The 26,102-nt window shown below is 35.6% G+C and overlaps 1 protein-coding gene across 1 annotated transcript in view; it reads right to left on the bottom strand.

The window, feature by feature from the left end:
• The window catches only part of LOC106135321 (dystrophin), an 85,276-nt gene that overhangs the window by 44,709 nt on the left and 14,465 nt on the right, over positions 1-26,102 (bottom strand). Inside the window, exon 5 of the mRNA XM_060950106.1 lies at positions 24,524-24,690. Within this exon, the coding sequence (XP_060806089.1) occupies positions 24,524-24,690 (167 nt within the window). The remainder of the gene's footprint in view (positions 1-24,523; positions 24,691-26,102) is intronic.

Below are 26,102 nucleotides of genomic sequence, written 5' to 3'. Positions count from 1 at the left end.
GAATAGGACGTGGTCAAATCTGGGACATTCTGTGAAAGATCACAAAAGTATCATAAAACAGCAAGTTTGCATAAAAAGAACGTGTATGAAGCAATGAAGTGTGCAGGGATAGTGGAAAGTGGAGTGATGTCATTTCTGCCTACCCATCCGTGATTGGCGTGTTAACATTATAAAAAAAAGTATTTTATTGTCATGTGTTGGCAATACCGATTTTGCTTTTTGACGTTTGAGTTTGCCGCGTTTTGTTTGGTGTCATTGAAAAAAAGGGAATTCGAACTACAACATTAAAGAAAGGACAGATAAAAGAATTTTGATTGTATAATTTAGTATGATAACAGGCGTAATGTACTATGTATGTAAGTACATGACTGATAATTTTTATGCAAAATAAGAATTTTCTCCATATGTTCCTCTCTCAAAATTGTTGCCAACAAGTCAATGAAAAAATATATATGCAACTGTTGACAAACAGTCCCATTTGATGGTAAGTGGTTACCGAATCATTATAATCGTAATATTTCGGATGTCACGCGTCCGTAGCTGGCCCTGGAGGAATCATTTGACGTCGTTCTTGAAACCCATGTCACAGTCTCTCGAGAAAACTCTGTCAGTAACATCAGTTAGGGGGAAAATTAAATATCTCTTTTGGATATTAATAGGTATACCATTAAACCAATTCTGATGATAAAATCCATCAGATTTAGTTCATTTCTGGTATAAACACTGTATATATTCATTTTGGTGTGTATGCGATATTTAATAAAATGATCTATGAAGTAATCTTGCAAAGGTTTTACGATCTCGTACTAACCGTCTCAAGAAATTTGAATAAACTGGTTTTGTTCCTATTATTCTTCCAACATCAAAGGAATATTTAAAAATGTATTAAAGGCAAGAACAACATATATATTTTTATTATATTTTCAAAGATTTTAAATTAAGTTTATAAGAACTCTTTTATTTCTCATGATTTTACAAAATTCTTTTTCTCGTATGGTTAGATGCTTGCTTGCTTACTAATTGTACATTAATATTTCTCTATTTATCGTTGTTTTCTTATCAATACTAACATATGGTGTAAAATTTATCATTATTTGCGTGGTTAGTGTCAACTTTCAAACTATCATTTCCAGAGACAAAAATCTGTTCTTTCTTATTGTTAAAAGATAAGGATAGTTCACCAACTTATCTGTTTACTCTTCTGTTATGGGAAGCTTGATTGATTTATTCTCTACTGGCTGTTTATCAAAAAAAATATTATTTCTCCGTGGGCATTTTTATCATTAATGTATGTCTTATCGCTTATTACTAAACTAAGGGTTTACTATATCCGAGCCAGTAAATAATGATATTGACGGACTGAAATAGACAAAAAAAAAAGAAAGGAAAGAGAAAGAGACGTGATTTTATATATGTATGTATGAAATAGACACAACTTTCAAGTTCTTACAGAATTTTTTTCTGAAAATTCCTACGGGAGCGACGTCCCGCGCCATAATACTTAATAAAGATTTAGATGTATTCATAGATGTCTAGCAACATAATGATGATCAGCATTCTGAACGGACACGTATTGTACATGATGTTATGTCAAACTGAGACGGTAAGCCGTGACTTAATTGTTATTGTAATTTATCGTTTATCTGTCCGGTGAATGGTCACGCACGGTCTTACGCGATTGTACAAAAAGTGGAGTGTGTTTATATAGTTTGTGAGAATCTGTAGATTGAGTAATAATTTCTGGATACGTGTAAGTCTTGGTTGTTTTATTGTTACAATGATTATTTTGACACGATACAATTTGAATGATTTAATACATAAGAATTATGTGATTGTAAAAAAATGCATCTACTTGCATTTAATATTGCAGTAGGATTTCATATTTTTCTAAGATTGTAAATTCTTTGAAATGTATAAGATTTTTTCTTTCAACAATTTATAAAACCAAAAAAAATATATTATTAAGTCAAACAGCTGAACGTGGCCTATCAGCCTACTGACTGTTGGTTCTGTCTACCTCGCAAGAGATATAGACGTGTTTTTATGTATGTATGTAATTAAAAAAAATTAAGTAACTTTATATGTTACCAAACAACTTGTAGTCCATTCGTACAACTATCTGACAGACACTTGACACTCACGAAACGGTGCATTGCACAGATAGCAATAACCGTAACAAGATAAGCCTATTAGAAATCAGATCGGCTGAACACAAGTTAATCCCTTTGCGAGCGACACCGATGTAACTCAAATGACACTTCATAAAAAAAAAAGACAACACTGGCCGCTTACAAAAAAGTACAACAAAACTGCACCGAAAAAAAAAATTAAAACACATCACAAAAAATACAAACAGGGTTCCACAGACGAAATTAAAAATGCCGACACTTTTTTTTTTCAAGATGGCGCAGGGCGCGAACGCGCGTGCGCTTGGCAGCGGCTCGCCATGATACTGTCCGCGTTAAAATGCCCCGGCGCACACATGCATTTACATAATTATTATGCTATAGGTCCTGTCATGCGAGTTGCTTGAAACAAAAGTGGTCCGTTGAGGGCGACAGAATATTTGTATTCAAGTTTTATGCAAAGTTATATGCAAATTTTGCATTCCCAATAAGAAGTGTTAAGTACTGCAATGAGTTCGATTTAAAATTTGTTGATGTAATTTTTTTTTTGATTAATAGCATTAAACGGTGTTTATTTCGTATTATTCATTGTCAATTTATTTGCACATATATAGTTTCAAAGCTTAGAGTTTTAAGTTTTGAATTTGAATCTCAATTCTATCATATAGCCAAACAGCTGAACGTAGCCTCTTCAAGACTTTTGGCTCTGTTTACCCCGCAATGTGACTATATAAATGAATGAAGGAATATTTCATTTGTGTCACATACTCAAGTCATACTGTATAATGTTTTTGAATAAAGCCATATTTACTGAGAAAATTGTTAGTTATTCAACAAATTAATCCAATTTCATCCAGCTGACCTTTTAGTCTTTTTGTAACTCTTGGAAACATACATACTTACATAAAATCACGCCTCTTTCCCGGAGGGGTAGGCAGAGACTACCTCTTTCCACTTGCCACGATCTCTGCATACTTCCTTCGCTTCATCCACATTCATAACTCTCTTCGTGCAAGCTCGGCGATTTCAGGTACTCTTCTTGGTAACATAATAATGTAAATCATACAGGTCCATTTTTATAACAGGACGTAAGTACAATTGCATCATTATAACTCCAGTAATAGTAAAAGATATCTACTCATTAAAGATCACCGTTACTTTTTACCACGTTAACAAACGCACGTGTTTCAAATTGTAACAGCGATGCTAAATGGATTTCATAGACACGACGGACTGTTAGTCTGACTTCTAAAAGATGTGGAATAAACTTAGAAATAGTTTAATAAAGGTTTCTATAAAGTAAAAGCCACTATTGTACATGATCATGATGTGTATACTAAAGTTGGACATTTTAGTTGTTCACTATATATGTAGGTATGTATACATTTCCTAACGATACATACATACATATGGTCACGTCTATATCCCTTGCGGGGTAGACTGAGCCAACAGTCTTGAAAATACTAATAGCAAAATAATGATAATCCGTTCCTAAGTATAATAATACAATTTTGTAATCTGTCTGTATGTGTATCTACCTTAATAATTAAATAAAAATCTCAACATTTTGTTTTGAATTTCTATATTTATATTCTGTTGTAGTTGTTAGAGTAGTTCTAATATTATGTTTTTGAAAAATTATTAATTAGTATTGTACTATTTTTGTTTTTTTTTCTTAATAAATAAAATAAACAAGCGGCGCATCTATAAATTTCATTACCTACACCATCATCATTCCCATTTGGCTTTTTCAAATCATTCATTATAAATTTCCCTTTTGCACCGAAAAACAGATGATAGTTCTCCAAAACGTTTAACGCACGATTCGAATTTGCCAGACCGTTAAAACCCCATTGTTCATAAAAGCATTGTATTAGAAATTCAATGACAGGGCGTGCTCCATTGCGTTTTGTAATGGCATGTATCTAATGGTAATAAACTCGTTAAATTAATGATTAATTGATTTGTCGCAATAAACTGCGTCTGATTGTAATGATTTCAAATAATATTGACATTTTGTGAAGGGCTCGTTTAGTAGTTTCTTGTAAAGTAAAAAAAAAAATAGCTTATTTAATATTTAATAACAATATAAATAGCAACTCCATTTTTTAATTAATAATCAGTGACCTGTCATTATCTGAATCTCAATTCTATCATTAGGTCATACAATTGAACGTGGCCTTCCAGTTTTCGAGATTGCGTGCTCCGTCTACCCTGTTCGGGATAAAGACGTGATTTTATGTAACCAGCAGTTCTCATACTCCTCAAGTCCATTCTAATTTCCCTTGTAACTTTTGCACACATTAGCAATTATGTTAATGCTGCCAATATAATCTTATATCTTATCTAACTCAGCCAGGTCGTTCACCCCGCAGGCGCGGCAGGATGTTGCTAAATAGATCGAAGTCACAATGCCTCCCGCGGGACACGGGTTCTGTTCCGGCGTTGGTACATGGAGGAGAATTTGAGAAGAGTCCAAGCTTTGTTATCAGTATTGCAAAAACTGATTTCAGAAATTTAACGCTCTCTTTTCGTTTGTGTTTTTCATTATGACGTCATTGTGCGATTATAAAATGTTGGGTGTTGTATCAATGTTTTTATTACCTCCAAAAATTGTACATACATACATATAGTCACGTCTATATCCCTTGCGGGGTAGACAGAGCCAACAGTCTTGAAAAGACTGATAGACCATGTTCAGCTTTTTGGCTTGATGATAGAATTGAGATTCAAATAGTGACAGGTTGCTAGCCCACCGCCTAAAAGAAGAATACCAAGTTTATAAGCCTATCCTCGCCTTTCGACATCTATGGGAAAAAGAATGAGTGGTCTTATTTTTATTTTTATTGGTGCCGGGAATCACACGGCACGAACGGCCAAACATTGTGATGGTACATTTACGTTAGTACCTACCTATGTATATTAAGGTATAGTGAATGCAAAAAATGTGTTAATTTAACAATAAAATATTCGGTTGGCGAAGTGACACTATTAACTCTTTTTACCATTTTACTAATACCGGTGTTTCTATCTTTATACCCAGATATAAATTATCTCAATAACCAAATTATTAGATTGGATGCTAGGAGGCTTTGAAAAAATTCAAATCGACTGGGAATCTGAAAAAAATACATTTCAACGAAAAACATCATCTCTTTATTTACGTAAATAATATTATATTATTTTTCCTTTGTTAATAATGAAGCAAATCCATAATTTGTATTATTTGTACTATTTATTGGAATTGGAATTGTAAAAATCGAATACGGAATAATCGGTAAAATATTGAATACAAAAAGCTTAGTCTCTGTAACAATATTTCCTCTGTTCTGGGCCCGGCTGATGGAATCTGGCTCACTATTAATTCATGTCATTTGTGCTCGTCAAATATGCATAATTATAGTTTAAGTCGAGTGCCCAATAAAAGCGGTTATTGCAACAATAACAAAATGATATTTTCAATTTCCTATTTCGGCCTCTGTGGCGCAGCGGTAGTACGCTTGTCTGTGACATCGGAGGTCCCGGGTTCGAATCCCGGTCAGGGCATGATGAGAAAGAACTTTTTCTGATTGGCCTGGGTCTTGGATGTTTATATATAAGTATTTATAATAAAATATAATATCGTTGAGTTAGTATCTCGTAACACAAGTCTCGAACTTACTCGTATTTTGAGACAAACTCATTCTGTGTAATTTGTCCCGTATATATTTATTTATTTAATTTACTATTTCGTTTAGCAGCGGCATTATTTGAATCTCAATTATATCATTAAGCCAGACAGCTGAACGTTGCCTTTCAGTCTTTTCAAGACTTCTGGCCCTGTCTACTCCGTAAGAGACAAATACGTGATTATATGTAAGTATGTATGTTGTACAAAAAGTTTTTGAGTATTCTTTCCTTTAATACACTTTTACAATTTTCGCAGGAAATTAAGTAGATATGTAACAATAAAACTGTTTTATTTTCGCAAAGAAAAATTATGCGTTTCAAATCGTAATCTACTAGTCTAATATTTGTTTAGTAACATTACTTCGACTTATCAAGTGGGTAACGAGACTAATTGTCGAAGGCACAAATATTAGTATTTACTTATAGATTAAGATGTAAATGGGGTAATTGATATGAAGATTATAAATAAGTGCCGTGTGGTTCCCGGCATCGAAAGAAAAAAGAATATAGGACCACTCTGTCTCTTTCCAATGGATGCCGTAAAAGGCAATTAAGGGATAGGCTTGTACACTTTGGATTCTTCTTTTAGGTGATGGGCTACCAACCTGTCACTATTTGAATCTCAATTCTATCATTAAACCAAACAGCTGAACGTGGTATTTTCGAGACTGTTGGCTCTGTCTACCCCACAAGGGATATAGACGTGACCATATGTATGAATGTAAAATAAAACTGATCCACTAGGGTATCATATTTCGGGGATCAAACTGGAATAACTAATTTTTAAGAATATTCAACTCAAACACTGGGTACTAATTCTGTTGTGCGCAGTTTAAGTTGATTAAGTTAGCTCTAAGTTGCCAGTTATTTGACTTGCTAACTTTGTGACACAATTGTCTACTTTAAAGTTCTAAGAACAATTTATGTATTAAGTTTAAGTGAAGAGTTCATAACATAAATGTTATTAAAAGCTGTCCCTTGAGTTACAATATAAATTACAGTAAGTATACTGCCATGATCCGAATTGAATTATTAATGATCCATTTGTATCTCAAATTTATCATTTAGCCAATGATTCCAAAGACGGGAACTACACGGCACCAATAAAAAAAAAATATTTATTTTAATTATTTTCTATTCTGTTCTGATTCCCCCGTTCAGAAGAAGACGAACCTGTGATTTTTTTTATCCAGACACTTTAACCGTATGACCACCGACGCTTTCAACAAATAAATAATAAATAAATCTATACCTACGGAACAAATTACACATATTGAGTTAGCCTCGAAGTAAGTTCGAGGCTTGTGTTACGAGATACTAACTCAACGATACCTACTATATTTTATAATAAATACTTATATAAGTAGAAAAACATCCAAGACCCAGGCCAATCAGAAAAAGTTTGTTTCTAATCATGCCCTGGCCGGGATTCGAACCCGGGACCTCCGGTGTCACAGACAAGCGTACTACCGCTGCGCCACAAAGGCCAGGGCGATTTTTAAGATAAATTGAGCGCGCAAACCTACATTATTTTAAAGATATAACACGAGCACTCTCCTCGCGCCATTAATAATTCAGAAAGTAATAGAGACTGGACGGGCGGTGGAAAAATTAAATAAAATTTGTACTGTAACGAGCAAAGCCGGTAGTTCGCTATTTAATTATGAATTTATGAGCAGCGGGAAATGCAAACCGAGATGCGCATGGGCTGAGTGACAAGCGGAGCGGGAATGTGTAGCAATCGTTTGTGTTATAAATGGGAGTATGTAGCGGACTGTAGGTATGATGCCGTGTGGTTCCCGGCACCAATACAAGAAAGAACAGGATCACTCCATCTCTTTCCCATGGATGTCGTAAAAGGCGACTAAGGCGAATAGGCTTACAAAATTGGGATTATTTTTAGGTGATGGGTTGGCAATCTGTCACTATTTGAATCTCAATTCTATCGTTAAGACAAATTGCTGAACGTGGCCATTCAGTCTGTTCAAGACTGTTGGCTCTGTCTACCCCGCAAGGGATAAAGACGTAACCATATGTATGTATGTAGGTATGATGTTGAAGTTGGAAACCACACGGAAATGAATTATACATATTTGTTTATGAACTTCATCAAATTATATTTATTACAAAATAAACTATCGTTGAGTACCTCGTAACACAAGTCTTGGACTTACTTCGAGTTTAACTTAATCTGTGTAATTTGTCCCGTATATATTTATTAATTATTTATTTATATATAGTTTGCAAAGCATTAACAGAAAGCGTAAACCCTATATCTTAGCAATATACAATAGAAATAATAGCAATGTTGCCACTACAATGTAAAAAAAAAGCTTTATTTACTCCACAACAAAATGGCCTTAAGTAAATACGTGTAGTAAGTTCCAATTCGGATGAGGTAACCTTGCAAGATCAGAGGGATATCGTTTCGTGTGGCCAGGACAAGAGATCTTTTCTAGAGATGTGAAGACGCACTAGGGTCTAAGTTTGATGATAAGTGATTTAAAAACAGGGATACCTGATCTTAAAATTGAGCTAGTCTACATTTTACAATACAAACAATTACACAAAGAAAAATATTTGCCTATTCAAAGTTAAAAATGGAGAAATATTAAATAAGTATTTTATTTTTATTTATGTATTTGGGAAACAAATAATATACCTGTACAAGTTAATTTAAAATGGAATACATATAAATCAAGTAAATATTTTTTATTTAAATTTTGATGCTAAAAGCATGAGGATGAGGATAAGAATCGCGTCCGCTTGTGTCCGTGCCCCGCCCCTGAAAGCTGCAACGTCTCTCAGTTCTGGTTAATTAAGACACTGTTTTGAGTGGCACTTACAGCTGGCTAAATAAATAATGTTTGTATTCCGCTGACCCTAACACGAAAGCATCTCGCGAGCTTTGAATTTTTAGATTTTCAGATATCATTTGAAGTATAAAAACGTCGTCGTGTCGCTGCTATTATTATGTTAATATATACACATATAGTCACGTCTATATCCCTTGCAGAGTAGACAGAGCCAACAGTCTAGAAAAGACTGAACTAAACGTTCAGCAATGGCTTAATAATGAAATAAAGATTCAATTACTTACAGGTTGCTAGCCCATCTCCTATAAAGAAGAATCCTTAGTTTATTTACCTTTCCCTTAGTAGCCTTTTATATAATCTTATATCTTTTATTATTGTTTAGTTTGAATTTGGAATAGAAATTGTTAAATCTTGCTGGAATAAACTCGTTCGTTATCAAAGAAAAAAAACGGCTAAACGTGTCATTCTTATCGACCCTTTTGTATGGATTTCTCTATTTCGTAAGGTTTAAGACATAATATAAGTTAAAAGAGAAGGACCACTTCATCTCATTCCCATGGATGTCGTAAAAGATGACTAAGGGATAGGCTTATAAACTTGGAATTCTTCTTTTAGGCGATGGGCTAGCAACTTGTCACTATTTGAATCTCAATTCTATCATTAAGCCAAAAAGCTGAACGTGGCCTATCGGTCTTTTTAAGACTATTGCCTCTGTCTACCGCGCAAAGGATATAGACGTAATGATATGTATGTATCTTCATGTTGGCGATAATCTCAGTTACCTCCTCACCTCTCTGGAGAGGAGCATTAGGGACGCCTTTTAATTTACATGAATTAAACCGAAGAAAAAAAATCCAATAGCACAGTGGTCCCAAAACCAAACATTCTGTGCAAAATTTCCGCTCCGTTACCTCAATTCGGGCGTATTAAAAAAACATTTCGCTCGTCTCCGGGATAATCTGAGACAGATTACATTATTTACGCACGAGAAACAAAAGTTACCATGGATACGCTCTCTGGAGATATCCTGCTTTATAAACGAATTACGACTCGGTTATCGTGGCTTAAGGGGGGGATAATAGGGTATCTAGTGGTGTCGGCTGAAAAAAAAGTGATAAAACTCTTCGTAGTTTGGTATAACTTGGGAAATTTCTAGCTTCTTCTTTCAAATATTGTACCACGGTCGCTCTTACGATTTAAACTATGCTTGGTCCGTTGGACTTACTCTTAATACATAACCACAATAAGTATTATAAACTACAAAATTATATCTAGCAGATATACAAGGAGAGTGTGGAGAGAAAGGTCGGAGTGGGAAGGCCTTTTGACGAATGTATCTTGATCAAATTAAGGACGTCCTGGCAAAGGGTCAGGTCAAAAGGAAGAAGCAAGGGAAGTATGGAGAGATCATGGCAAGTGGAAAGATGTAGTCTCTGCCTACCTCTCCGGGAAAAAGGCGTGATTTTATGTATGTATGTTATATCTACCTGTATATCAATCGAAACAATTTTGATACGATATAGATTCACTCAGTATAACATACACTCCGTTTTTCCTTTAAATTCTCAAATTTCGGACAAAATCTAGCAATTAAAAAAAAGTATTTATCAGAATTGGTTAAAAATAACACATTTACCTATGTACTCTCATTACAATTCTTCCTAACTTTAACAAAATGGTCGTTCAAAGAGATTCGTTTGGAAATTCAATTTTTAAAAAAGCGATTTCTTCCAACCGCTCAGCACCGCCAAAGTGTCAATTTAGCTAAAAATCCGAATCTTAATATTTGGCTAGTGTCCAGTTTTGAACCACTGTGCATCCGCCATTACCATATTAATACGATACGTTATTACCTATAACTGATTGGCTAGGATTAGTTATGCTAACTAAAACTAGACTGACACAACTATTTATATGATTTGCAACTCTATCATTTGATATATAAAGTCGTTTATACAATGCGATGATAAATGTGTTGACTGTTGTTGAATTTGAGACTTTATCGCGTTGAAATATGGTTGGTAATCGGATGATTTAACATTGTGAGGAATCCCCTGAGGGTATGAAGTAATGAATACTAGATGCGGTATTGATGTGTCTCGATATAATTACGGAAGGGTTGAAACATTTTGTTCATAAATGGCTTTTTGTCGTTAAAGGCGACTAAGGGATTGGTTTATAAACTTTGAATTATTATAGGCGACGGGTTGGCAACCTCTCACTATTTGAATCTCAATTCTATCATTGAGCTAAACAGCTGAACTTTGACTGAAGTGGTCTTTCAGTTTTTCAACACTGTTTGCTTTGTCTACCCCGCACGGAATATTGCTAGCCCATTGCCTAAAAGAATCCCAAGTTTGTAAGCCGATCCCTTAGTCGCCTTTTACGACATCCATAGGAATGAGATGGAGTAGTCCTATTCATTTTTCTGTTGGTGCCGGGAACCACACGGCACCGTGATAAAGATAATATATCCAAGGGAAGAACTCTATAAATCTTAGAAATTTATGTAAACATGTTTCATAACAAGTTGAGACATTAAGTTGATGATAAATCTTTCTCATAACGGTCGGAGAGCCAGTTTAGTCCAGGGGATCGTTTTAATATGGGTGCTATTTTAAGAGTTGATGACTCGCACTAAATCAGGCGAGAAATTATCGCTCGATATCAATAATTCGGTATCAAGCGTCGGCGACAAATTGTCGTTGGAGTCAAGTGGAATACTTTGACAAATCATTAAATGAAAGAATTGCTTTGTTGATTAGGTATTAAATGACAGTCCTAGGCTTTAGAATACTATTTTAGGAATTGAAAAAGGGAAAGGAAGGTGCCGTGTGGTTCTCGGCACAATGTCGTAAAAAGTGACCAAGGGATAGGCTTATAAACTTAGGATTCTGCATTAAGGCGATGCGCTAGCAAATCAATTCTATCATTAATATAATAATTAATATAATCAGCATAACGTGGCTTTTCAATTTTTCAGGACTATATGTATGTATGTATGTAGGAATTGACCGTACTCGCGAAAATGAATAATTTCATTTTCTCACGAATTGGAACAATGTGAACAAAACATAAAAATATTTAAATCTTACTCGTATTAAAATGATTATGCCTTTGGCCATGAATCCTTGGCTGGGTGAGTCAGGTTTTTACACGAAGCGACGCCCATCTGATCTCCGCAACCTTTCCATGTATACCTAACCTGTATTGGATCTATGGTTACACATCCATTTGCCTGAATGTGCAGGTTTCCTCACGATGTTTCCCCTCACCGTAAGAGCATCGGTAAGTATTCAATTACAGTAACAAAATTACAACAATTGTTTCGTAATTGTTTGTATGTATATCAAACTAATGTACATAACTTTAAAAAAAGTCATTGGTACATGGCCAAGGTGGGATTTGAACCCGTGCCTTTCTGCGCATCACGCATTTTAACCATTCGACCACCGACGCTGGCTAAAATGATTTATATGCTGATGAAATGTCCTATGAGTAAAACTATAGTACATTAGCGATACCGCACCAGAGAAAAACCCTTCATAATCTTATAATAACACTAGCCGTGCCCGCAACTTCGTCCGCGTGGAATAGTTATTTTGGGCATCATTGAAGGCCTCAAGGATGAATAATTTTCCCCGTTATTTTTCACATTTTCCATTACTTCTTTGCTCTTTATAGTTGCAGCGTGATATATAGCCTAAAGCCAGCCTTCCTCGATAAATGGTCTATACAACGCAAAAAGAATTTTTCAATTCGAACCAATAGTTCCTGAGATTAGCGCGTTCAAACAAACAAACTCTTCAGCTAACAATTTACGATCAAACCATTTACATTTTTACCAGTTTTTAATGTAATACAATAATAAATACTTTATTCATTGCAAATTTATTTTCATGGCAAGTGTGAACAAAACCTTACTTCGTACATCGCGTGCGTGTAGCTTAAGAGGGGTTTAAATCATAACTAACCGTTAGTCGCCTGATTAAGTAGACGTTATGAAGATACACCCCTTTAAGTTAGCGGATTGGTTCCTGTGCATTTTGTTATAATTTACGTACGCAATAAGCATTACAAGGCCCGTTTATATTCATTTGTCATGTCGTGTTGTTATCGGCTTTTGCTTGCGGGGTAGACTAGACATAACCAAAAGTCTTGAAAAGACTCATAGGCCACGTTCAGCTGTTTGGCTTAATGATAGAATTGAGACTTAAAATAGTGACAGATTCCTAGCCCATCGCCTAAAAGAAGAATCTCAAGTTTATAAACCTATCCCTCAGTCACCTTTTACGACATCTATTGGAAAGAAATAAAGCGATATTTTTCTACTTATGCCTGGAACCACACGGTACATTCCCATGGATTTAGAAAAAGGTGACTAAGAAAATTATCTAGAAACTTATCTAGTGCAGGTGTTACCATGATCAGAACATTGCGAGAAAGAGATGACTAAGGGATATTTTGGAACTAAGCTTTTAAGAGTGCTCACATTCTCAATACTTACAGATGATATTCAATGATATTTAGCTCGTTTCGAAACTCCAAACAACATAGTTAGCACGACTTACCTGAAAAAAAAGAAAACAATTTTGATTAATAATTCAAGAATCTTAATCTTATTTTTAATTTAAAATTATTATTGTGTACTTTGAAAACGGTTGCTTGTTGGAATTTTAATTTAAACTGAGTTTATATTTTTTTCAAATAAAATATGATTGTGTGTGTTTCTTTTTTTAAGCGATGGGCAAGCAACCTGTCACTACTTGAATCTCAATTCTATCATTAAGCCAAATAGCTGAACGTGACCTATCGGTCTTTTCAAGACTGTTGGCTCGGTCTACCCCACAATGTATATATACATATATATGTATGTATGTATGTGAAGTAAAATTGGTGGAAAAGACAAAGAAACGGTATAGTAAAATACAAATTAAATAATACATTGTGGTCCAATCGCCCGACAAACTGGTCTACTGCAGTTATTCTTATCAGATCTGAATGAGCAGCATACACGTTAAAGTAATCATAGAAGTGACATGAGGTCTTAGTATCCTGGCTATAGTCCCGGCTACATCCACACGACTCTTAGGTGGAGCCCGGGGTTCGGCCTTGACCATGGATCCTGGGTAGAGTAAGGTTTTACAAGCAGTGACTCTCATCTCCGAAAACTTTCCATTATATTTAAAAAAAAATTATTGAAATCGATTGATAATAATGATTAAAATCGATTAATAAAACATCCTTGACTTTTTTATTTTTTACATCAATATGGTGAGACACAGTTTTAAATAAACAATTAGATAATCTTATTATTAAATGGCAAATGAACAGATTTCGGAGAAATTTGGTAATATTTAACATTATATTGCTTTTGTTAGCTGTGCCCGCGACTTCGTCCGCGTGGAATAGTTATTTTGGGCATCATTGAAACCCTCAAGGATGAATTATTTTCCCCGTTTATTTTTCACTTATTTCTTCGCTCCTAATAGTTGCAGCGTGATATTATATAGCCTTAAGCCTTCCTCGATATAAGGTCTATTCAACACAAAAATAATTTTTCAAATTGGACCAGACATTCCTGAGATTCGCGCGTTCAAACAAACAAACAAACTCTTCAGCTTTATAATATTAGTATAGAAGTATAGATGAGAATATTTGGACATCCTTGCCTAAAGCGATTTCTAATTTCCCACATAAGCAAGATCCGGGCATAAATAATATTTACCATGTAAGCATCTTCTGTAAATTTATTATTTTACGTAACTACAATGAAACTGCATTGTGCGCAAGTGACTGAAATATGGGTGCGCCGGCGCCGGCGCCGCGCTTCGAACACTGACAGTATACAAGCTTTGATCAGTGGATTTGTCCGCAATATTGATATATTATTTAAAGAAAAATTAAAAGAAATCATGTCATTATCTGACTCTCAATTCCATCAGTAAATCATACCGATATGAACGTGGCCTTCAAGTCTGTCACCTGTCTACCCCGTAAGGATTCAAGATGTTATATATGTTATTCGAAAAGGAACAAGATATAAAGTGAATGTTATATATATATATATATATATATCTGTAGATATGTCTTTCGTCCACGTGAAAAGTATAGTACCTATGTTCCCCGTTTTTCTCACTACCTATATGTTTACAAAATTTCATGGATATAGGGTCAGTAGTAATAGAAAAAGAAAAGGACCACTCCATCTCTTTCTCATGGATGTCGTAAAATGCGACTAAGGTATAGGCTTATAAACTTGGGATTTTTTTTCGGCGATGGCCTAGCAACCTGTCACTATTTGAATTTCAATTCTTTTATCAAGCCAAAAAGTTGAACGTGGCTTATCAGTCTATTCAAGACTGTTGGCTTTGTCTATCCCGCAAGTGATATAGACGTGATTATATGTAAGTAGATTCAGTAGTTTTGTCGTGAATAGTGACAATCTGCTAATCCATTGCCTAAAAGAAGAATTCAAAGTTTATAATTCTTTCCCTTGATGAGAAATAGCTTGCACATGCTAAGTTTTTTCTTAACTAAACCAGCAAGAATTTATCAATAATCTAATTGCTATCACGCCCGAGCATCGAACCTGGGTAATTACGGTTGGCTCCGACATAATTACCTATTTACCGACCACAGCGGCCATTAACAACAAGTTAAATTGATATACTGGTCCACTGTTAGTAATTAAACTATTACGTTATTATAAACAAACTAGCTTTTGCGCGTGGCTTCTCACCTGTGAGAATTTTCAAAAAAGCAATTTTTTCCTAAAGGTCCATTTTATCTGTTTACAAAATTTCATCTGAATCGGTTAAGTGAGTTTATTCGTTACAAACACACAACAATATTTTCTCTTTATTATTAGTGTGGATGTGGACTAGGGTACGCCCGTGGCTTCGTCCGCGTGAACCTAAATATCTGGTCAATTTCGTTCTAAGAGCAGATAATTTCTGAGTCAATATATATTAAACTTTTCCTGGGCTAGCGGGTTAGACTCTGTCACTATCTCTGATTCTCTCGTCCGTCAAGCTAAACGTGGCCTTCGAGTCTTGTGATTATACTGGCTCTGTCTACGCCGTTAGAAATAAAGATGTAATTTATCGTATACGTGTAGGTATGTGTTATTTCCGAAACTCGTTCGTTTCCAGTCGCTCGTGAAAAATCAGAATTGAGGTGCGAGAAATAAAAGTCAAATAAAAAATATACATACATACAGACGAATCCGTAGCAAAAACTAAAAATTGTTTGCATTTCTGCAAAATCGAGGGAAAGGTAGCAAAAACCGCAAAACAATTTATTTTAATAACACTCGACCTAAAAACGTACGGTCGGCAAAAAAAAGAGTTATGACAATTGCATAGCTTTGAAACATATTGAACTTTGTTCCCTGTGTTTAAGGTTGAAAACGTGAAATGTAAATATTATTTTGTGGACATACAAACAGCGAGCTTACCGCAATATCAAATAATATTAATTAATTGTGAAATTAATTGATACCGTACAATTTGTGGGTAGCGACAAACAGGCATTTGCATAAAGTCAATGTTTGCTAAAATGCGGTTCTCTTGTGACAAACACCGCGATGTTTGAACGAAAGTTGACACGATTTTATTATCTTCCCTCTTTGTCTAGCGTTGATGTTAACTGCAGAGTGAGAGTGCAGACAAGTCTTCTGTTAACGTCATCAAGTGATACCTAGCTGTTTAAAAAAAAACACGCAACCTCTTTGAAATAATCAAACAGATTGAAATAGGTTAGAACTGGCCACCTATAAAAAAATATATTTATAAAAAGAAAGAGAATGACGCGGGAACTACTTTTTTAAATATAACTTAGTACAAATGTTTAAGTTCATATTAATTTTGTAATGTAGGTATACATACATTAAAGGTCAAAGAGTCCAAATATATTATAAGTGCAGTAATTATTAAGAATAAGTGCAGTTTTACTTCATAGAACATTATATTCCTTTAACAAGTTGTAGTAAAGTGAATAAATAAATGCATGCATCATCAGTTTAACACAGCACATTTTGAAAATTTGTAGGTATATCAATTTCTATTTCTAGCTGAATCGCTACAAATTCCTCAAGACAAGACAAGGAATGTAAACTATATAAAAACCTTATCTAATGAAACAAATTGAAAATGGTCGGTCTACAAAATGGCGTCGACATCACCTTCAAACTTTAATGAGTCGAGCGGAGTGGGGATAATTTGTGGCTGGGATCATTTGACAATCAGCAGTCGGTCGCGGCGGACGTACTCATCGGGGTTTTATATCGCTGGTTTTGATTTAATAGCAGTGGTAAGTGTGCGATTTTACGAATGAGATCAGTTTTCAGAACTTGCACCTAATGTTAAACCTTAGGGATAGGCTTATAAAATTGGGATTCTTCTTTTAGGCGATGGGCTAGCAACCCGTCACTATTTGAATCTCAATTCTATCATTAAGCCAAACAGCTGAACGTGGCCTATCAGTCTTTTCAAGAATGTTGGCTCTGTCTACCCCGTAAGGGATAAAGACGTGATCATATGTATGTATGTTATAACCTGGATCCGTGCTCTGTGCTAACATGGTAGACAAGTGTGGAACCCGACAATTAGCTGACCAGTTCTGGACCTCGGTTGTAGAAGACTCAGTCTTCAAAGCGCCCGAAGATTAATGATAACATTACATGAAGACTGCCCTTTTAATTTTTGGTGATTGAAATACTGCCCTCAATTTACCAGCTTTAAATTTGACAAATTCTGACTGAAACCTTAATAGCTTTATTCGCTTCTTTTAAAATACATTCTCACAAAAAAATAATAACGTCTGTTTCCAACAGGTGTGAAGACTATGGATTTCAACTTGCTACAATCCCTACAGACCGTAGAGATTCCATTTTTTTTTCATAATTATCTTAAAATTTTTAACCACCTTTACAAGCAGATCTTCCGTACAAAAATATAATACCTCAATAAGCAAAATGTTATATCCCTGAAGCAGCCTGAAACTGAATGCATCTCCCAGCAGTCCTTCTAGTAATGTATGCGCATACACGCGTCTGTCTGTCCGTCCCCTGATCGCAGACTTTAATATGACGTTGTTGGTACATTTTCATACATTTCTTACATAGGAAATATAAATTACCATAACCGTCAATAAAGAGTGAAGTTTTTTATTTTTTTGTTTGTCCTAACTAATGTTACAAATGTAAGATTTTTTGTTTTTGTAACTCGCCGCAGTTCTCTTCTAATCTATCCTTTTTTTAGATCCCACGGGAAAGGAAGAAAATACTGCTGAACTTATACATACATAAATAAATCACGCCTCTTTCCAGGAGGGGTAGGCAGAGACCACATCTTTCCAGTTGCCACAATGACTACATATACATAGGTACTTCTTTCACTTCATCGACATTCATAACTCTCTTCATGCAATCTCGTCGTTTACGGGTACTCTTGACCTGACCTTTTGCTAGAACATACATACATATGGTCTCGTCTATATCCCCTGTGGGGTAGACAGAGCCAACAGTCTTGAAAAGACTGATAGGCCACGTTCAGCTATTTGGCTTAATGATAGAATTGAGATTCAAATAGTGACAGGTTGCTAGCCCATCGCCTAAAAATGCTAGAACGTATTCGACTTAATCAGGGTAGATGAAATTAAGTCCATGAAAAATAATATTGAGTTTTTTTTTTATAACATTTATATTGTTATCTTACTTCGATTTTTTCGTAGGAGCATAGAATTGAAAGTTATTAATTAAAAACAAGTTTTAGATACCTATACAAAAAGTTGGTTTCATATCGCGCCCCGTGATAGCGAAATGGATTATACGCGCGACTAACGAGCTATGTCTAACCGACGCGACTCTTTTACCTAGGGACGGTTCATCTACAATTATTATTATTGTTTATATCGATGACTTTTTTTTACTTTATATCTAAACTAGTGACCCGCCCCGGCTTCACACGGGTGCAAAATTATAAATGTTATTATACATAAAAACCTTCCTCTTGAATCACTCTACCTGTTACAAAAAACCGCATCAAAATCCGTTGCGTAATTTTAAAGATTTAAGCATACAGACAAACAGACTAAAATAGCGACTTTGTTTTATACTATGTAGTGATAACAATGCCTTGAGAGAGTTGAGGTAATAATTCTAGTATAATTCTGGATAGTTGGCAGTGTTTATTAAATGATTTAAACGTGATTGTACAAAAATTGATAAAATAGGCTGACTTAATGTTGAGTGCATTATCTGACAGCCAATCTGTGGGTTGGGAAGAGAAATTAAGGTTAAGGGTTTTAAATAAAATGATCAGGTAACGTATAAACCTTTTTTGATGTTTGTACAGAACAGTGCCGTGTGGTTTCTGGCACCAATAGAAAAAACAATAGAACCACGGCAATTCAAGCCAATTAAGGCATCAATTTGAATCTGCAGTCCACCTTTTAATGGAAAAGATTACTCAATAATATACGCAGCACGAGATACAACACAAATAAGGTGTATAACAAAACAAATAAGATGGCCTAGGCACAAGCCAGCCAAATCTAGAGTTTACGAAATATCAAAGAAATAAAGCTGATATAATTTTCTCAAAGAAACCGTGGAAAGGGCTCCCGAAATTAATCGCTGGGTCCAAAGGGCATCCTGTTTATAATAGCCCTCTTTAGGGCTAAGGCACGTAATTCATCTCGGAGGAAAAGGTTTTTCGACTTCAAACAGCCGAATTCGATGACAGCTGTGATTCCAGTTCAATTTGTTGTTGGGATTTGTGAGATATTATATAGGTATATATTTTTTTTTTGGTCACCCTTTGGTATTTATTTGAAATGAACTCGGAAACTTCTTCAATAGGATATTATTGGCGAAGTATTTTGCTACATATTGTAGTACGGACAGAACGAAAAATCCTGTTCTATCCGAAAAAAACATTATAAGTAATTTAATATATGACAAGTCCAAAAAAAAGTTATGCCGCGTTTAGAGTTGGATCACTAAATGTTTTCCGCATAGGCGACTAAGGGAACAGACACATTATCTAGTGCACATATCCATGCCGGTCTGACCGCGATGAACAAAAGATTTGTATACATACATACATATATCACGTCTATATCCTTTGCGGGGTAGACAGAGCTAACAGTTCTGAAAAGACCGATAGGCCACGTTCAACTGTTTGAGACTAAAATTGTCCCAATAAAATAATGCTAAGTTTATAAGCCTATCCCTTAGTCGCCTTTTACGACATCCATGAGAAAGGGTGGTGTGGTCCTATTCTTTTTTCTATTGGTGGCGGCAACCACGTAAAACGTATTTTGTTTTTTTTTTTTTATTAGTAACGAAAAGTATTTATGTTACGAATGCTTATTCGAAAAAAAAAATTCTGATTCTCAAATAAAAATAGAACGAATATCAACAACAATATCGACACGGCACACCACTAGCGTCGCAAGTGGTCGCGTAACGAGTCGATAACGAACCGAGCATTGTTATCGAGATGCAAATGTATCGATACTCAGCACTGTTTACGAATAAAGTTACGTTTGTGCGCGGTTTTCAGATTGTTACAGATTTATTTTGTCCTAAAGTAAGTTTGTTTGATAATGGCGTTACAGAGATTGGACGAGAGTCAATATATAAATATCTTATAATAAACATAACATAACAAATAATCACGTTTATATCCCTTGCGGGGTAGACAGAGCCAACAGTCACCAAAAGACTAAAAGGCCACATTTAGTTGCCTTTCACGACGTCCATGTGAAAGAGATGGAGTGGTCCTATTCTTTTTTATATTAGAAAATAAATAATTAAAATCATTTTCCCAGAGGGGTAGGTAGAGACTTAAACTTTCCACTTGCCACGATCTCTGCATCCTTAGCTTCATCCACTCATAACTCATAACTTTCTTCATGCAAGCTCGGTGGTTTCGGGTACTCTTGACCTGACCCAAAGACTACAATGTACTCGTACTCTATTCAATCTATACTTACCTAATATTATAAATGCGAAAGTTTGTGAGCCAGTATGGATGTTTGTTACTCTTTCACGCAAAAACTATGTACTTACTATTTACTTGTTACTGTGTAAACTATGCAATAAAGATATTACAACAAACAAACAAACTACTGGACCGATTACGATGAAATTTGGTATGTAGCTAGCTGAAGGCACAGAATAACATGATTCCACGCGGACGAAGTCGCGGGCGGCCTCTTGTATTTTCATATAATGTTCACACGTTTTCATCAGCAAAACGTATTTGAATCAAGCGAAGTTAGAGTTAGTTAGATAGTTAAGTCAGACCATATTGGGCGCAGTAATTAAAATAGTTTGTAATGTCGTTCCGATTGGCGACGCGACTGTGGCAGAGACGCCATTTTGAATATTGCATTGTGTTCAACAGAGATATGACTTATAGATGGATAGTCAAAGTTAGAAGGCGGAATCGATGGAAACTGTTTTATAAGCAAAGTTTATTCATATAATCACGTCTGTATCCTTTGCGGGGTAGACAAAGCCAGCAGTCTTGAAAGATTGACAGGCCACGTTCAGCTGTTAAGTTTAATGATAGAATTGAGATTCAAATAGTGACAGGTTGCTAGCCCATCGCCTAATAGAAAAATCTCAAGTTTATAAGCCTATCCCTTAGCCACCGGTTACGACATTACGATATCTAGGGGTCGTGAGAAATGGAAAAATATGGTCTTTGCCTACCACGCAGTGAACGAGACGTCTTTTTATGGAAGTATGAATTACTTATTATGAAAACTTTCAATACCTCTACTTTTGTGACAGGGGTTACGTTATACCGGCTAAATTTAATTTGACGTGAGTTCACTTTAAAAATAGCTCTTCATCCAGCACTTAAACGTTTAAGATTCACAAAAAAATCAGCTTTAAAAATTTTCATCTCAATTTTTCCTACAGCTAACATTTTAACTTTCTGCAAGCGGGTCATAGAGTTAAAATAAGTAGATACTACATCAGCGGACGTCGTTAGCACTTGAAAAATGCTGAGACACCTTTTAGGCAGAGATAAGTTGTTATAATGGACAGACAAGAATACGAAGTAATTTTTAAAGTTTATATCTATACTTATGTCTTTGAATGAGACCTTAGGGTATTTTCTAGACTTTTGGCTTCTTGTACCTATTTGTGACAAATACTTGACATTCATATGTATAATAAGATTCCCTACATACATACATACAAACATATGGTCACGTCTATATCCCATGCGGGGTAGACAGAGCCAACAGTCTGAAGACTAAATGGCCACGTTCAGCTATTTGGCTTAATGATAGAATTGAGATTCAAATAGTGACAGGTTGCTAGCCTGTCGCCTAAAAGAAGAATCCCAAGTTTATAAGCCCATCCCTTAGTGGCCTTCTATATATATATTCTTCCCTACAATTGATAAACATGTCACTATAATCTTTGGCAGCAATCTCAAGCAATTTAACCTAAATCGGGACACTGTATTTAGCATCCATTACTTGCCCTGTACCTTCGAAGATTACTCAGCATTTAACCCATTACGTCGCTCAAGACATCCGTAAATTACAAAGCGTTCAACACCATAGAATGTGTCAAGATTACATAAATACATTTGGTCACGTCTATATCCATTGTGGGGTAGACAGAGCCAACAGTCTTGAAAAGACTGAATGGCCACGTTCAGCTATTTGGCTTAATGAATTGAGATTAAAATAGTGACAGGTTGCTAACCCATCGCCTAAAAATGAATCCCAAGTTTGTAAGCCTATCCCTTAGTCGCCTTTCACGACGCCCATGGGAAAGAGATGGAGTGGTCCTGTTCTTTTAATAAAAAATTGTATACAACAAGTAGAACCCTTCCGGGGTTGACAGAATCAAAAGTTTTGAAAAGACTGAGACGAGAAATACCATATTACGTTAGATGGGTTTGATGATAGAATTTAACTTCACTCCATCTAGTTTTATCTATTACTAATATTATAAAGCTGAAGAGTTTGTTTGTTTGAACTCGCTAATCTCAAGAACTACTGGTTCGAATAATTGAAAATTTTTTTTTGCTTGTGTTATTGTGGGGGCAACATCACGCTGCAACTATAAGGAGTAAATGTGAAAAAACGGGGAAAATTATTCATCCTTGAGGGCTCCAATGATGCCCGAAACAACTATTCCACGCGGACGAAGTCGCGGGCACAGCCAGATGTGTTCTATATGTAGTGAGCTCAAGAACAATTGTCAAGATTGGCTGAGTCAGCGTGTACGACGTCTGCGTTCACACAAAAGCGCATTCGTGCATGATGTGTTCATGTGTTACTCGTCTCACTGATATTCTTGTAAAGGGTAGGCAGAAATTACTTTTGCATTGGGTTAAGTAGTAAATGTACTAGCATTTGCTATCATTATTATTTTACCTTTTACGTAGGTATAATATTTTTATTAGTGCCGTGTGGTTCCCGGCACCATTACAAATAAGAATAGGACCACTCCATCTCTTTCCCATGGATGTCGTAAACGGCGACTTAGGCATAGGCTAACGAACTTGGGATTCTTTTTTAGGCGATGGGCTAGCAACCTATCACTATTTGAATCGCAATTCTATCATTAAGCCAAATAGCTGAACGTGGCCATTCAGTCTTTTCAAGACTGTTGACTCTGTCTACCCCGCAAGGTATATAGACGTGACCATATGTATTTATGTATGTTGAGGGCATCATGGGATCGCGAGGCATCCCACAATGAGTACGTAGGTACCTAAGTCCTCTCTCACGACGTTCTGCCGCCACCGTGGCTAAATCAATGCATGTAAAGAGCGTTCATGCCGTTTGAATCGGATATTCTTTGAAGACAACTGCTGAGGATCATATTATATCCTGATGATGACAATCTGGAGACGTGACTCCACATTAATTAACTCGATCAATCGTAAGACCGGATGTTTAAAGTGTTAAAGACTTACACTATGTCTCATTCATTCGACTTCCGATATAAAAGAGGGCATAGATTATTGACCAGTAACATTCATCTTTTTTTCTTTCTTTTTTATAAGTAGCTTTAGTTTTAATTTGTGTTCATTGACCAGATAATAATAAAGAGAAACATAATTTTTTTAAATCTTTCGGTGTAACGTGAAACTCTTTTAAAATAATATGCATATTTTTTTTTACATTCCATAGCCATTGAGTTTCATAAGATAAGCACTGTGGCGCCATCTCTGTGTGCAATCGGCTATTGCTTACAAACTGATATTTTAAGTCGATACTTGTTGTCTACTGTAAAACATAGATGGCGCCAGCAGTAAAAATTCTTCTGAAAAAGTTATTAATTTTTAGACCCTTTGCTGGTGGTACGATAGTGTGCCGATTTGCCAAATACAAGAATACAATCATTCCTTTTTCCCAAAAGGATAGACAGAGGTTATACCTTTTCCCTTGACATGATCTTGACTTAAATAAATGTGTAATTTAATTTTTCATTAACCTATAATAAGTTTTTCACTAACACAGTTCATAACACATTAGCATTTCTAACAACCATGAGTCTTTATTACTTTTAAATAAATAAATTTATTCATTCATACATTAATTAATAATTATTCATTTGTACACTTTACATTTAAGCACTAAACTTTTTATTTTATTTGACGTCGACATGTCCCACAAAATATTATACTTTTTAAAGCATTTTGTCATACATATATTTAGTCACGTCTATACCCCTTGCGGGGCAGACAGAGCGAACATTCTTGAAAAGACTGAAAAGCCACGTTCAACTGTAAGATTTTATGATGAAATTGTGATTAAAATTAGGTTGCTAGTCCATCGCCTACAAGAGGAATCCCAAGTTTATCGCATATCCCTTAGTCGTCTTTTACTACTATGTCATATCTTAAAAAAAACATCACATACCTGTACAGCGTCATCCAAAAGCCTTCCCCAATTGTCGCTCCTGTCGATAAGACTGTTCCACTTGTCCGCCAACTTGGCGACCTCGCGCCTGATCGAGCGAGCAAGCTCGCGAGCTTGCTCCTCCGCGGAGCGGTACCCGCGGGAATCCCCCTCGTTCTCGCGGCTCGCTGTTGGAGAAATCAATAAATTAATTAATGCGATTTGATTGTAGAATGATATATATGGTATGAAACAAATAACCTTATACCTACAGACAGATGGGTAGACAGAACTAACAGCCAAAAGACTGAAATGCCACGTTTAGCTGTTTGACTTAAGAGTAATTTATTTGACTTAGAAACCACAATGATGAGAAAAATTTACAACATTGGTTAAAATAAAAATAAAAAATTAAAACTAAGTTAACTGCCGCTTCCAAAGAGTCGGTGCAGAAGAACCGGTAACAAACTGCACTGCAGCATTTTCTTTAATAACGTCAAGTTCACAATTATTATCCAAACTTTGAATTAGTAATGTGGACGAGGTAATACATTGTTATAATTAATTGATTTAATTGAAATTTTAATAATAAATACGTTTAAAAGTCACGATAAGAAGCTTCGTTTAAAAAAAAAATATTTTATATGTTAATCGTTTCCACAAAACTAATAAAGGGATAGTTTTATTACCGTGCAAAGTTATTGAACCGTTTCGAGAGAGGTATTCGTAAAAGCGCGCGCATTATTCGGGGGATGCGCAACGAAAAGGGAAAAAAGGCGGGAATTTAATAATTACATCATTGCCGCACCCGCTTTGTGGAATGCTGCAGCGTTTTCAATGGAAAATTTGCCGTGTGGTTCCCGGCACCATTAGAAAAGTGCTGTAGGTATGGTTCCCGGCACCCTTAGAAAAAAGAATAGGACTAGTCCGTCTCTTTCCCATGGATATCGTAAAAAGTATCGACTAAGGGATTGGCTTATAAACTTGGGATTCTTCTTTTAGGCGATGGGCTAGCAACCTGTCATTATCTAAATCTGAATTCCATCATGAAGCCATACATCTGAAAGTTGTCTACCAGTCTTTTGGAGAGTGTGGATTCTGTTAACCCCGCAAGGGTTAGACGTGTATATAATGTACCTATATGTAGGTTTATACATACTACCTTTAAGGGTAACAAAGGATACTTTTTTCTGGAAAATCCCATGAGAGCGAAGCCCTCAAGGAATGAATGAACTGGTAGTGGTCATATTCTGTGGTGCCCAAAAGAAATACGGTTCTTACTTAGGAATAACTATGCTGATAGAATAAATATGTAATTTACAATACGACCAAGATATTAACACAAAAGTGAGTTCGAGAGCTATCTATGCATAGACAGACAAATTGCGTCAGAAACACGTCCATGTCAATTTTCATAGAAATGGCCGCTTCGTTAAACCCATGACAAGACGATTACATTGGTCGAGCAAAGAGTCGAGTGTGATGGCCGTTTGCAGATAAAGTTATGTTAGTTTTTCACATACATACATACATATGGTCACGTCTATGTACCTTGCGGGGTTGACAGAGCCAACAGTCTTGAAAAAACTGAACGGCCACG

This window comes from Amyelois transitella, chromosome 20, assembly GCF_032362555.1.
Source record: "Amyelois transitella isolate CPQ chromosome 20, ilAmyTran1.1, whole genome shotgun sequence".
Classification (NCBI taxonomy): Eukaryota; Metazoa; Arthropoda; class Insecta; order Lepidoptera; family Pyralidae; genus Amyelois; species Amyelois transitella.
This window is presented reverse-complemented; position numbering and strand designations above follow the sequence as displayed.